This window comes from Dendropsophus ebraccatus, chromosome 4 (genome assembly GCF_027789765.1).
Source record: "Dendropsophus ebraccatus isolate aDenEbr1 chromosome 4, aDenEbr1.pat, whole genome shotgun sequence".
Taxonomy (NCBI): Eukaryota; Metazoa; Chordata; class Amphibia; order Anura; family Hylidae; genus Dendropsophus; species Dendropsophus ebraccatus.
Window position 1 is genome coordinate 146455858 of NC_091457.1, and position 14966 is coordinate 146470823.

The window sequence follows — 14966 nt, forward strand, 5'->3', positions numbered from 1 at the left end:
TCCCCTAAAGGGTTAAAAAACTTTCTGGATGTGCTTTTGCAGAGTTTGGGGGGTGCAGTTTCTGAAATGGGGTGCTTTGTGGGGCTTTCTAACATACAGGCCCCTCAAATACACTTTAAACCTGAACAGGTCCCTAAAAATATCTGATTTTGAAATTTTACTGAAAATTTAGAAATTTGCTGCTTATGTTTTACGCTTTCTATTGTCTAAAAAAAATGAAATATAGTTTAATAAATGCCGCCAACATAAAGTAGACATGTTGCTAATGCTATTTAATATATAATTTATGTGGTATAACCATTTTCTGTATAAGCAGAAAAGTTTTAAAGTTGGAAAAATGCATTTTCTCTAAATTTTTCACGTTATTTTGGTTTTTTCATAAAGATTCGTTAAAAGTATCAACTTCAATTTACCAGAAATGTAAAGTACAATATGTCACGAGAAAACAATCTCAGAATCAGCCAGATAGGTAAAAGCATCCCGAAGTTATTAATGAATAAAGTGACACTGGTCATATTCATAAAATTTGCTCCGGTCCTTAAGGCCATTTCAGGCCCGGTCCTTAAGGGGTTAATGACATCTGAATCAACTAGTCCCAAAGCTGGTAACACAATAGTGAATGCTTATGGACACTACTATTTCAGCACATGCTACTTCCCCTCTAATGAAAGGAAATGCGTTTTCAAAAAAATGACCTTTTGTTTAAATGTTAAAAAATGTTTTTCTAATCATTTTTGATGCTTTATCTAATGTTCCATTTAACTATCTATATTATAAAATTATTCTGAAATCTTTCAGTTTCCATTTTGGCCACTAGGATTAGAACTAAGCTAAGACTTCCTGTTTCCAACAGTGTCCTCCTTATCATCACAAACAGGATTACAGTTAAAGGTGACACCAGTATATAGATAAAACTCAGCGTCCCCCTTCCTATAAAATTACTTTTATTAAGGTGACTTAGCATGCCCAGAAGCATTTCTTTTTCATCAAATGGGACAGGTCCTTTCTTTTTTGTCCTATGGTCCAGGGGGCTTGCTGTAAAGCGTATTACTAACTGCCGTTAAAATAGCTCGGGTAAGATGGCTCCATTTATATTAAAGTGTACCTGTCATTATAACTTTCAAAACCTAAATAAACAATAGATGTGATGTAAACCAAGTTTGGAATTTACATTCAGTATTTTATCATGGAAAACACGGCACTTCCTGTGCTCCCTCTTTTCTTTTTTTCCAAAGAGTCTAAACACAGGAAGTCATGTGTTTCCCAGGTCATTTGAGCTCTTTTAGAAAATGGATTCATGCAATTGATGGATGCATTGAGCTGTGACTTCATGGCCCAGATTTATCAAAAAGTGTAAAATATACACTGGTGTAAAATGCCCACAGCAACCAATCACAGCTCCTCTTTCATTTTACCAGAGCTGAAAGCTGAGCTGTGATTGGTTGCAATGGCAAGTTTACACCAGTGTAATTTTTTTCCCCTTTGATAAATCTCCCTCCATGTGTTTGGTCTCTTTTTTCAACCAACACAAGACTAAAAAGCTTCAGGAGACTGGACCTGGATTTCTGGTAAGTATAGCTTTGTTTTACTCCATGATCTAAAAAAACAATAATAATAATGATGATGATGATGAATGTATATTGCAAACTTGCTTTATTTCACATCTATTGTTGATTTAAATTTTGAAAGTTATAATGAAATTAAATAAAAGAATTACATTAAGAAAATTGAAACAGATTAAAAATAAAATAAAAGATTTTTTTAGTACCTGTCTTTGATCAGTAAGTAATACACTCCTTTTAAACAACTGCACTTATTTTGCTAAGGTGAGTGCCTCATAGATTTCTTATTGTCATCTTTGCCACCTATATATTTTATTTTTAAAATAGGGTGTAACCTCCATATAACACAAAAAGCACTCCGAAGCCTCTGTTCACACTATGCAGGTTGCACGCTGTTGTGGCTAGAATACAGCTACCTCCTGTTGGCTTGAACTCCACCCATGTAGGATCCTTCATGCCCAGTTTCTAGGCCTAATGTGAGTCCAAGAGAGGCCATTGCTAGCGTAGGACCATCTTTTTACTTAGGTTACCTTTACATGGTGGGATTGATCAAATAGTTTGCTAAGGGCCTCAATTTTTTTAAAATTTTTTATCGTGTGTACGCTGGAGGGAGTATGTGCGGTAAGTCCTGGCACTTGCAGATTGTTGTTGCATTTACCTGTTTTTTTGCCTCTATCCTCCATATACCAGTTGCTTTTACAAACCCTCTTTCCACCAAGTTCTAATTTCAGCACAACACAACTTCTTTTAGCAACCGTATCATTGAAATACTATACAAGCTCAGGAAGCAGCACAGGAAGGGAGAAAAACATACAGCTCCTACACTCCGATTCCCTCATGGAAATTTGTTCAATTAGAGCTAAAAAGAGGAAACATCTAGATATATTTTTACAGCCTTCTTCTACTTTGCAGAAATACATTACTCTTATTTTCCGCTTCTGATCTGCATAAAGGTGCCCTTGGTGAGACCGCCATTGGCCAAACATACAAAAAAATACTATTAGATCAATTGAAGAGGTACCTATGGATTTTAACATGTAAATTTTATATTTTAATGTCTAAATGTCTGTTTTCAACAGATCACACAAATTTCAACAACATGGGCCTGACTTCACCATTAATTCCCCAAGTCGGAATGTCAATAGGTCACAAGAGCCGAGGACAGCTGGTTCCTGGAATTTCTTTGCAAGATCAAGAGCTCTCTAAATATGCCTCTCTAAAAATGTCAGGTAAGTCATTAGCATAATATGTAAGTTATTTACTAGAGATGAGCGAACCGGGTTCGGGGTCGAGTCCATCAGAACCCGAACGATCGGCATTTGATAAGTGGCGGCTGCTGAACTTGGATAAAGCTCTAAGGTTGTCTGGAAAACATGGATACAGCCAATGACTATATCCATATTTTCCACATAGCCTTAGGGCTTTATCCAACTTCAGCAGCCACCGCTAATCAAATGCCGAAAGTTCGGGTTCGGATGGACTCGAGCATGCTCGAGGTTCGCTCATCAGTTTCAGAAAAACTGAAAAAAAAAAAACTGCACAATTTTGAGTTCACTAGATGATGACATGCTATTCCACAGGTCAGTATGGTCCCAACAGTACCAAAATATTTTTGCCAACGATTACTGGGTGTTCACCCTCCTGGGTGTCAGGCATGCTGTGTTAGGCATAATTTTTGGGAGGTTCAACTGCTGCCTCATCAACTTTGTTCACTGAGTTCTCACCACCATGCTGTGTCAGGCATAATTTATTATTAGGATCCTTGTGTCGTCCATTTCAAACCATACAATTTGTGGATACAAACTTGCTGTGGGTGTCCTCTGCCTTCCTTTTATTTTGTAGCTGTTTCAAAGGCAGAAGCCAGCAGCTCGGTAAAGGTAACTTTATCGGCTGTTTTTTTTAATCTTCGACTTCAAATTTCAAACCAAATCGAATTCAATTCAAGTGCTATTTTGCAGGGCTGTCAGGTCATCTATTATATCTCCAAGATACAGCTACAGTTAAAAGAAACAGACAGTGAAAATGCAGCCTGGTCATAGCGATGCTTTAGAACATCTTCGAATTCTCGCAGTTCTCTTCTGTATTTTAGGTACACATAGTAACAGCTATCCATTTCATTAATTTCCTGTAGAAACTCAGAGAGTTGAGTATAATGATTCTCTAGTGTGGTTGATGAGTCTCACTCATCGAATTCAATTCAGGCAGGATCAATCAGGTTGGTAGAGGCAGTAGTAGTGGGTGGTTTTTCCATTAAATTCAATTAAAATTTGCCTTCTTTTAGATACTCTTTAAAGGATTTTAAGTGTGAACATTTAAATTACAGGGTCTCTTACATGGTTTCTATGAGAACCACACCACTGTAGAATGTGTCTTACCACACAACACACACACAATTTCAGTTAGAGATGGGTGCTGTTTGATTTCCCCCCTGGCTTGTTAAATTATGTGATAATTTTTATTTATAATGGGGCAAATGGGGTATGTGTATTTTTATTTATTTTTTACTTTTATTTACTATGGGGAGGAGAGAGTCAGCCCCGCTTCAGCTTGTGTAGCGATGTCCTTCTACAACTTCTGACAGCCATCAATCACATTGACCATTGATGGCTGCACAGTGAGGAGAGGGCTCCGATGCAGGAAGGAGGGGAAAATCAGCAAAGCACAGCTACTAACAGTATATGCAGTGCTGTACGTCTTCACCCCCTGACAGCCATCAATCACATGGCTGTGCAGTAAGGAGAGAGCGGGGAAAGAGAGGGATTCGTTATACGGGGAGAGAGACGGGGATCAGCGAAGTACAGCTACTGCATTAGTGTGTCCAAGGCTGTACTTTGAACCCTGATAGACATCAATCAACTCAGGAGATTACTGGCCAGACAGTGAACAGAAGTTGGAGCGAGGGAGGGGGTACAGGAACATGGGGGAGAGAGTCGGGAGCCCATAATTTGGCATAATGTTGCCATTAGCCAGCCCCAGAGGCATCCGTGCATGCTGCCCCTGCTGTTTACTGTCCATTTCCATGTTGTTTTCATCATTTTCTGAGGTTTCCAGGTTTTTAGGCAACCTTTCCTGTGCAGAGCTTTGGTCCCCTGCAAAAATGCTCGAGTTTCCCTTTGACTTCAGTGGGGTTCGTTCCTCGAAACGAGCATCGGGAAATATTCGTCTCGAGTATCGAGCACCCGAGCATTTTAGCACTTGCTCATCTCTAAAAATGACCAAAATCTGTATTTTTCTGTGTTAAAGGGTTAACCTGTTAGGAAAAATATATGTTGAATCATTCACCCTCTTGGAGACAACAATTCATTCCATACACTTCATAAGCTTATTTCTCTCAGTTTTGAGCCTGCTGCTTTCTGCTGAAGACACAAAAATCTCTATCTGAGCTGTTCAGTTCATTGCTGCTTTTAACCCCCTCCATTTTGAGAAGACTTGTGTAAACAGCTCCCTGACCTGCATTAATCTATTATTTAGGTACTCTGCTGGTACAGCTTCCCATAAGCAGGATGTATCAGCAGATCAGCCATGGTAGGCACCCAGACATAGCAGAGGCCTCACACTGCCATGACATCCAATTAGCACCTTGCAATTACATTGTGGGGAGCTAATAAGTCCACTAGCCACCAATGGTGCTTTAAAAACTATTTAAATACTCTTACCCGACCTGTGCAATAACTGTACATCATGGGTTGCAAAGGGGGTTAAAGAAGAAATATTTAAAAGTATATTCCTATTAGGAGACTTTCCCCTGCCAACTGCTTGTAAGAATTGATAGGGAGAAACATATTACATGAAGACAGGCTCAAGCTAAATCACATAGGAATACAAGAGACTCCACAGCGTGAGTTAAAGGAAAGTTCTATGTCACTGGTCTATCACTTGCTGCACTTAGGACTTAAATAGTGGGTTCAGTAATGCAAAGTCAGAGGTATCATAGGAAATGTAGGCAGCATTAGGAGAGTCATATTAGAATATTAGATGGAAAGAAGGATGGCAAGATGGCAGATAATCCATATATGGCACACAAACTAAAATAAGTATGAACAAGGCATACACAATAGCCTCTACATTATTGTACTATATTAGCTAAAAAATAAAAATTCCAGAGTGCTCTTTCATAAAAGTACAAATATATTATAGTGATAGTAACAGTGTTAGGATTCGGGCCATGCGTTTGGCTCGGCGTCCAGTGTCCTCATACCAGATATGGACAGACTAGATCAATTTATTCCAATCAATAAAACTATATTTGTTAAAGATAATTTGATATATCAGTTAGATGCTCCATTAAACAGTAGGTTTTTAGCATTCCAAAAGAATTTTAATCCTAACAATATCCTGATGCAGAAAACAATGAATGAGCAGCACTCACCAAGTAATCTTCATTCGGACATTTATTGTGTTCAAACAAACATTGGTGCTCAGCAAGCTAGAGCAATGCTTCTCAAACTGTGAGGCGCCCCCTAGTTGTTGGTGAGGCCCAGCTGGGGAGCCAGTTTTCACAAAAGTAACTATAATCTGCACAGTCCTTTTGCTGTTTGCAAAAATCTCCATTTTAGCAACATTGTTAATTTATTTTGTACTTGCTTTATTAGCATATAGAGCTTGGGAGACGGGTGAAAGCTAGCCCTAGCATTATTTTCAGCTTTTAAATGGACTTTGACCACATACTGTATGGTGAGGCCCAGGCACCCTCTTGGTCAGTCTGGTGAGGCCCGGGCATTGCTTCGGTCTCTTGGGTGAGGCTCCAGAAGAAAAAGTTTGAGAAGTACTGGGCTAGAGGATTTAACTATATCCAATTTTAGATCAGCACATAATACACAGCACAGTGTGAGCACCTCATGTAGGGCCCATATGTTGACAGATTCCCTTTAAAAGTTGTACTCAAACAATAAGATCATGCAGTTTTTTCATCTGCATTCAACAGCCATAAAAAAAAAAATCTGGTAATTTTACTTAACCATCAAATTTTCCAATGTTTAAAACTGGTCTCAAGATCATCTGGCCCAGATCCCATGTCCAATAGGACCAGTAAGACCTTGAGTTCAAAAAAAACATAATACAATTTATTACTAGCAGCAATTGGTTTAGTCTCAATGGAGCCACATTGTCTTGGACCATGGTCCAAATAAAACCTCAGACAGCAAATAACACATCCATGGCTACAACACCAAAATATCAGGTCAGTTTCTTTAACCCTCTAATTGGCACAGCCAATTTTGGACTTAAAGAGAATGTATTGCCAAGATTTGTTTTTACTGAGTAGAGCCACATACTAGACCGTGTTATTTTTTTTATTTTTTTTTTATGTGTAGTAGATGATTATGAACATTGCAGTATTCATTCTGACCACTAAGCCTTAAACAAAGCTGACATTTCCTGTTCTGTGAGGCTTTGTTTATTTCTTTTCCTGAGGATAAGCCATCAATCATCAATCCTGGCTGCCAGGAAGCCGAGTGCACTGCCACCATGCTATATCTTCAGTTCAGAGCGAGACCTGCTGCAATCAATAATTTTTGACATGTCTGATCACATGTCAAAGGTTATTTATAATGATTGGTATTCTTTAATAAACGTTATACTTACCTGTCCTCTGCAGCGCCGCCACTCCTGGTGATCTGCCCGCTCAGCTTTCTTTTCATATCAGACAAACATGTTGAATGTTGAAACACTCCATATAATTAACGTATCTTCCAGCTTATAAGACGACTGGGCATATAAGAAGACCCCCAATTTTTCCAGTTAAAATATAGTTTGGGATATACTCGCCATATAAGACTACCCCCCCTTCCAACGCACACCAAATAAAAATTAATAAGAAACATCAGAGATATCTGAGAGGCAGAGAAGGTACAATAATACTGGTAGGATACAGGGGAGGGCCATATGTGTGAAAGAGTTGGGCACAGGGCCACTTTACTGTATGTCTCTTTTTTTTCCGTACCCCGGATGTCTGCAGCTTGCTCTGCTCTTCATACAGTCACTGCATACGGCAGAGATGTGGCCGTTTTTGTGCTCCCCCCACCATATGAGACGAATGCAGATTCTTAAGTCCTGTTCCAAAGTTTTTCAGCACCCGCCCTATACGACAACACCCGGTGTAGAAGACAACCCTTGACTTTTGAGAAGATTTTCCTGGGTTAAAATGTAGTCTTATACGCAGGACAATACAATATATAGTTTTTTTTCTGGAATATTTTATATGCACATTAAACTATTTATTTTTAATCTTTCTTCACAGATAATCCATCCGATGATTTTTACAAGAGATTTCCAGTTGTGGATGTAGCTGAAGGTGTTCCATGCTATCAGCCTGGTGTGTTGATTACTCAGGATAGTTCTTTACCAGATAACTCCCCTCAGATACCAACCAAGACAAATCACAAGATTAAGGTCTCCAAGACCAACACTCACCCTCTAGCTGGGGCAACATTTCAAGGATGGGACCCAAATCATCATGACATGAGAAGACAAGTTTATGCCAACAAGAGGCAATTTAGTATTGAAAAGCTTCCTGAATTATTTAGCCATCAGAGTCATTATTCTAATATCCCCCAAAGGCACAGCAACAGCAAGACAGAGGTGACTGTCTGAACGCTATGTATCTATATCTCATTACTAACATGAGAAATATGTGAATGCCAATTATAGCACTGTGATATCTCAATGTTTCTCCATTATTTTTGGTGAGAACAGTGGAAAAGTGTAATACAAAGTGAAGCAACAATAAAGACAATATACATAATCCTAAATGTCAATGGTGGGTATACTTATTCAAGAAGTACAAAAAAACTGCTGAGTGAGGGAAAATTGTAATAAAAAAAAAAAAAAGACTGCAACAATTAAGAACACAGACTTATTTATACAAAAACAAAAAGCAGGATGTAAAAAAAAAAAAAAAAAAAAAAAAAAAGATTGTTCACCCCTCCTACCGCTATCCAGTGTAAAGACAACGCTATTTTTTGCCAGAAATGTGGGTAGATTCCTAGGATTTTCAACCCTATTGCCTGTGTGAATAAATTGTTTGCTGGTAACAATGTAATTTAATGCTTGTTTGATCCACTTTGATTAAACTTTTTATGTTAACCAGGGGTCTTACCAAATATGATTGTTACATAGTATGACTGAGCCTATGGTGGTCTATCACCGGTGCTCAAAATCTTCTATGTATTTCATAAAATGTTGTTTCTATGAGAATGTATATTAAGCTATCATCCAGTCTCTATCGCTAACCATCTATGTCTGTCTGTCAATCCTCTTATCTAGCCATTTTTATATTTAAGTTTCTTCACATAGTCATAAATGTTAGATACGCACTATATGGCCAAAAGTATGTGGACACCTCCATAAGGTTGTTGGACATCTTGTTCCAAAACCATGGGAGTTATTTGTAGTAGGGAACCTTTTGGGAAATAAATCTTGCGTTTTTTTTTTAATGGGGCTGACAACTTGGCTAAAAAAGTACACCAGGGTCATGGAGTACTGCTGTGCACTTTTTTTTTGCTAAAAAACAGAGCAAACGCCTTGAAAAATGTTGCTTAAAATTTGACATGGTGCACAAAAACACCAAATTAGTCAAAATAATGGCGTAAAGACAATGCGAAATGTGCCCCTTAGTATTTTCTACATAGAAATTTGTCTAGGGAGTCTTTGCATGCAGTAGCATTAACATTACCTGTTAGTGAATTTACCAAAACCTTGAAAAAGACTTTGTACAATAATCTCTCCTCAACATAAAGGGAATCTGTCTGCACCCTTGCCCCAACTGAGGTGTTGACAGTGGGCTGTAGTCTGCAGACCCCTAGTGAGCACGTTATTGTTTGGTAATTTGTCTGTGGAGTGGATTATGTACAATCTGGGGTCTCCTACTGTAATGAGGAGTCAATGAGGAGTTGTGGCTCAGCATTTGTGCTACACTCTGGAACTGCCTCACCACTCCTTTCTCCTCCCTCTTCTTCATGAATAATCTCTACTGCTGTCTCACGCGGTCAGCTTGCAATTCTGTTGATTTCTGTCATAAACTGCCAACAGAGGACTGATCTACAATCAGATACAGTTAAATCTCCGATCCTAACTGTGTTGGAGCCATGGTCTAGGGGTAAATTATCTAGATACCAGCAACAGTTTTTCCTGGGTTTGATTCCCCTAATGGAAAGGAAATAACGTTATTTATTTTTTCTCATCATTGTGTAAAAAAAAAACAGAATTAGGACCTGATTGGGAATTCTTTGCACTTTTGAAATTAACACAGTAATGAGAAAAAAAAATAACTATATTTAATTTCCATTGTGGAATGGAAACCAGAAAAAACTATTGCTTACACTGTTCTGAGCCGATGATTAATTTATACAGTACCTTACTATAGGTGGCATGTTGGGGGAGAAAGGGTTACTGATGCACTAGGGTTGTAAGGAAGGGAGACACCTAGGGGAAGATTTATCAAACATGGTGTAAAGTGAAACTGGCTCAGTTGCCCCTAGCAACCAATCAGATTCCACTTTTCATTCCACACAGACTCTTTAGAAAATGAAAAGTGGAATCTGATTGGTTGCTAGGGGCAACTGAGCCAGTTTCACTTTACACCATGTTTGATAAATCTCCACCAAAGTGGTCAAGTGGTCAATTTAGTGTTTTTTTTCTATAGTAAGGAGTCATTTTGGTAAATTAAGTTATTCACAAAAAATGTTAGGCATTACATACACTATGACATTTAGGGACCCTGTCAATCACTCTTGTCCCTGGAGGCAGCAATATACCTCCTCCGGCCACAAGGGGAGCCCTCCCCACCCCCCTGTAGTGCTGCGGACAAGTGATATCACAGAAGGGTAAAGGAGGGACTAGAGGGGAGCATGCTGCAGCCTGCGACAGGTGAGTATGATTTTTTTTTTTCCTGCTTTGTTTTTACACCTAGGAAACACTGATGGCTTCCTGACCTTAAAAATGGCTATGTTCGTGTAAAGGAGGCTTTATGTAATAGTCCTGTTAATCATAAGGCAAATAAGCTATGGTAGCCCCAGTTAAAAGATAAAACCATCAGGTAAATTAGGTATAAAGTCTGCAAAAGGTTTGTAATAGGAAAAAGTTGTGTAAAATTAAGATAAAATCTGAAAATATAAATGAAGAAAAATAACATTGCCAGCCCAAACCATCTGTTATATGTTGTCTGTAAATACATACTGTACCATGTAAGATCTTTCTTCTTTTTGCAAATCAGACAAACCGTATATCCATATGATGATCTAATAAGAATACTATTGGTAGGTGGCAGCGTTTATAATTGAAAGAGACTGAGCCCATTGTCTAAATACAGAGATGACATTAATCATTACTTTGCTATCATGCCTACAGTAATGCATATACTGGGAGTGTTGTCATATTGCACCACTTCTCAGTAAAGCTCCTCCTGACTATTGTACGTATTTATAACTGTTGTGTAACATCTTATCAAGATATTTTTGGTGTAATAAATAAAGATGGTCATTTTATTGAATGCCGTGAACATACAGACTTTGCAGGAATTGTTTATTTTATAAGGGTCCTTTTAGGGGAACACCCATCTGGTTGCTTGTTTAAAGACTTATTTTGTAGCAGAGGCCTCACGATCTACAGCTGGATCATTTCTGTGACCCCTGACGACTATGACTGTCAACCATACATACACATGGCCGATAGGGCTGCACAATCCCAGTGATCAGCTAATGAACAAGTCACTACTTGCTCCCTGGCTGATCATTCTGTCTTTTACAGGGGTAATAATTGGCCTATATAGTTGATATTCACCATGTATAAAAGGCTCTTATTCAGGTAGCAGGAAATTATATTTAAATAAAAACAGAAACTCCAGATATAAAACTAATATAGTGTTAGCACAAACTGTACTGGTTTCAGCATGTTTTTAATTAAAATACTCCTGACAGGAAGTTGTGTAGTTTTGTTTTTCAGTATTGTCTCCAGCTTCCCGGCTTCTCCTCCTCCTCCCCAAACCAATGCCTCAACCAGAAACGAGATGGTAGAAGAGATTACATGCCCACAACATAAATGGATTTTTAGTGATTTCAGAACTGGGGTAGACAGGTAAGCAATGTTCTATGCTTTACATTTTTTTTACCCAACGTCGAAGTAACCTTTTAAGACTGCAGAGCTTCAAACAGGAATAGGAGATACTTAAACAAATATACTTCTGTCCCTTTATCTAAGTTGAAAAAGGAAGTTCATCCTTTCAGATGTAAATTCTATGTGATTCATTTCTTAAAGTGTCTGTCCTTTGATTCTTTTACTGTTGTTAGACAACACTTTTCAATGGTAACCAAATTCTCCTTTGCCTAGATACTGTTGTTACATACTTGTTATAGTGTTCTTTTGGTCCTTTTATTGAACCACGGCATGGCTCCCGCATAAGGAGTTGTCCTATTCCCAGGCACCGGCCTGGGCCGAAGCACTGGAGGTGGAGCCGTATCATAGATCGGCTGGGTTTCCTCCCACTTGGGGCGGGCCGGCCTACCTCCAGTGCTTCAGCCTGCACCAGCACCATTCTTTCCATGTGAAACACCTAAAGCTAATGTACTGATGGTATATTTGCTTTAAGTACCCCTAATGCTGCGTTTACACGAAGCGATAAATTTGCCCAATCGATCGTTTAATGATTGTGAAGCAACAATTTCGTTTTTATAACTATCAGTGTTTAGACAAATAAATCGTTAGAAAAATCGTTAGAAAATTTGTAAGAATAATCGTTATTGCAATTTTAAGATTGCTTTAAGCGACTCTGTACCCACAATCTGTCCCCCCCCAAACCACTTGTACCTTTGGATAGCTGCTTTTAATTCAAGATCTGTCCTGGGGTCCGTTCGGCAGGTGATGCAGTTATTGTCCTAAAAAACAACTTTTAAACTTGCAGCCCTGTGCCAAACGGCCGTGGCTTACAGTATCTGTGCCCTAACTTTGCACCACCCCTCCGTCCCTCCTCCCCACCCTCTTCATCATTAGGAATGCCACTGGAACATTCACTCCTGTCTGAACATTGCACAGGTGTCTTAACGATCCAGTCCATGTGCCGTGCTGACACAGCTGACGAATAGTAGGCAATCTGCCTGGAGCATTCCTAATGATGAGGGTGGGGAGGAGGGATAGAGATGTTGTGCCAACCTAATGCATACACAATCTAGGCCAGGACCATTGGGCACAGGGCTGCAAGTTTAAAAGTTGTTTTAAGACGATAACTGCATCACCTGCCGAACGGACCCCAGCACAGATCTTGGATTAAAAGCAGCTATCCGAAGGTACAAGCGGTTTTGGGGGGGGGGGGGGGGCAGATTGTGGGTACAGTGTCACTTTAAGCCCATCTTTCACATAGGGTGAATCTTTGAAAGACTGTTTACACGAAGTGATCTGCGAATTTTTAGCAAACGACCAATGACGATTTGAGAACATGTTGAAAGATCAAAGTGAACGATTTCTCGCTCGCCGCTTGATTGTTTGCTGTGTTTACACAAAATGATTATCGCTCAAATGGAATCATTATAGCTAAAATTAGAACGATAATCGTTCCGTGTAAACGCAGCATTACATGTCATGATCAGAGGATATCCCATAAAAAGAGTTGTCAGTATATATCTTTTCTGCAGTGTGAAAAATTACTTACAAAGTTAATGCAATGACACACAATGAGCTTGAACAGGATGTCAACCGAAAGGAAAACTAACAGCTGGTTTGACACATCTAACCTGCTGATACATTTCTATAGTGCATGGGACAATAAGGATGAAGGTATTTCCTTACCTTGATAACCAGCACCATTATCAATAAAAAATTGTAGTTTATTCCCTATGCAAGTTACTGCAGAGTACCAGATGAATATTTATTAGGAGGGGTGGGCTAGCCAGGCGGATCAGTGCACAGAGGGTGGGAGGGCCACCCCCAATGCACCAAACCAGCTCCTTTTTTATAGGGAAAAACGAAAAATTTAGCTAAATCAGCACTAAGGATCAGGGTAAGAAAACTACCTTCATCCTCAGTGCCCTGTGCTTTATTAGGACATATCAGCACGTTAAATGCATCTATCCTGCTGTTAGTTTTGCTTTAAATTGGCTACCAATATTTGACAATCTGGTTAGCAGAGTCTAAGGTTATCCCTAGAACTTCACTAGAACCTTCTGCAAGGTCGAATGGATTTCTCTGCCAGGGACCCAGGTTGCGACTGCAGAGTGCAATGACTGAATTTTGGCTAAAGGTTTCAAGGGTCACTTGCTTTTGCTAGAATACAGTGTATATATCCAAGACGTGTTCTTGCCTTGGATTGTTGTTTGCTTGTGAAAGAGATTGTGTGAAATCTGTATTTCAACTCTTTTTTTCATCATGGATTTAATAGCAAAACTTCTCTAAACATTCTAATCTCTATTGAGATTTTCCATCAATTGTATAATTTCAGAATGTGGAACACAATCCAAAATTACTTCTCCATTTGCTTTCTTCTAAATGTTACTGGAGCTTCTGGTATTGGTACATCTCCGAATTTACTTTTCTACATTGCTTCATGACAAAGAGGTCAGGTAGAAAACGCTCCTCTGTAAGAGACACATGAAAGTCGCCTTGAATTTGCAAACTACACCGAAAGGACACTCAGAATGTGAGAAACAACAGTCTCTTGAACTTGAACTTTTTGGCCTTAAAGTGTCTCTGTCGTGAATTTTTTTTTGCAGAAATCAATAGTACAAGCGATTTTAAGAAACTTTGTAATTGGGTTTGTTAGCCGAAAAATGAATTTTTATCATGAAAAAGCAGTTTGAAGCTCTCCCCCCTGTCTTCATTGTTCTCCTATAGAGAGAGCTAAATAAAAGACCAAAACAGGACAACAAAGAGTTAGGGTACGTTCACACTTACCGGATCCGCAGCTGATTTTCTGCTGCGGATCTGCAGCTGATTTTCTGCTGCAGATCTGCAGCAGATCCGCAGCAGATTTCATTTAGATAACTTAACACAGCATCAAATCTGCACCATCAAATCTGCTGCGGATCCTGTAGGTGTGAACGCACACTTAATCTACAAATACCTCACCCTTTATCTCCTCTGACAGTCACCACTGACCTCTCTGAGCTCTGATTACAGCTGTCACCCAGCTCCATGCCTGTAATCCTCTGTTATTTGCTTTCTGCTAACTCCTCCCTCCTCCTCCCTCCCCTCTCCCTAGAACAGACAGGGTACGTCTGATGCAACAAGTCAAAAATTCCTGATTTTTTGCAGTGGATGGAAAAGAGGAGGGAAGGGGGGACCTGGAAAAAGGCTTTTTAAATGCAGATAATGGCATATTTGGCTGATAAACCCAATTACAAAGTTTCTTAAAAATCGCCTGAACTATTGATTTCTGCACTAAAAAAAAAAAAAAAGACAGTGACTCTTCACTTCTAAAAG

General features: G+C 39.2%; 1 protein-coding gene across 1 annotated transcript in view; it reads left to right on the forward strand.

Annotated features, from left to right (window-relative positions):
- Nucleotides 1-8381, forward strand: part of SHISA8 (shisa family member 8) — an 86421-nt gene extending 78040 nt beyond the window's left edge. The window contains exons 3-4 of the mRNA XM_069968941.1: nt 2642-2791; nt 7801-8381. Of these exons, the coding sequence (XP_069825042.1) occupies nt 2642-2791; nt 7801-8153 (503 nt within the window). The 3' untranslated portion in view covers nt 8154-8381. The remainder of the gene's footprint in view (nt 1-2641; nt 2792-7800) is intronic.
- Nucleotides 8382-14966: the final 6585 nt, after the last annotated feature.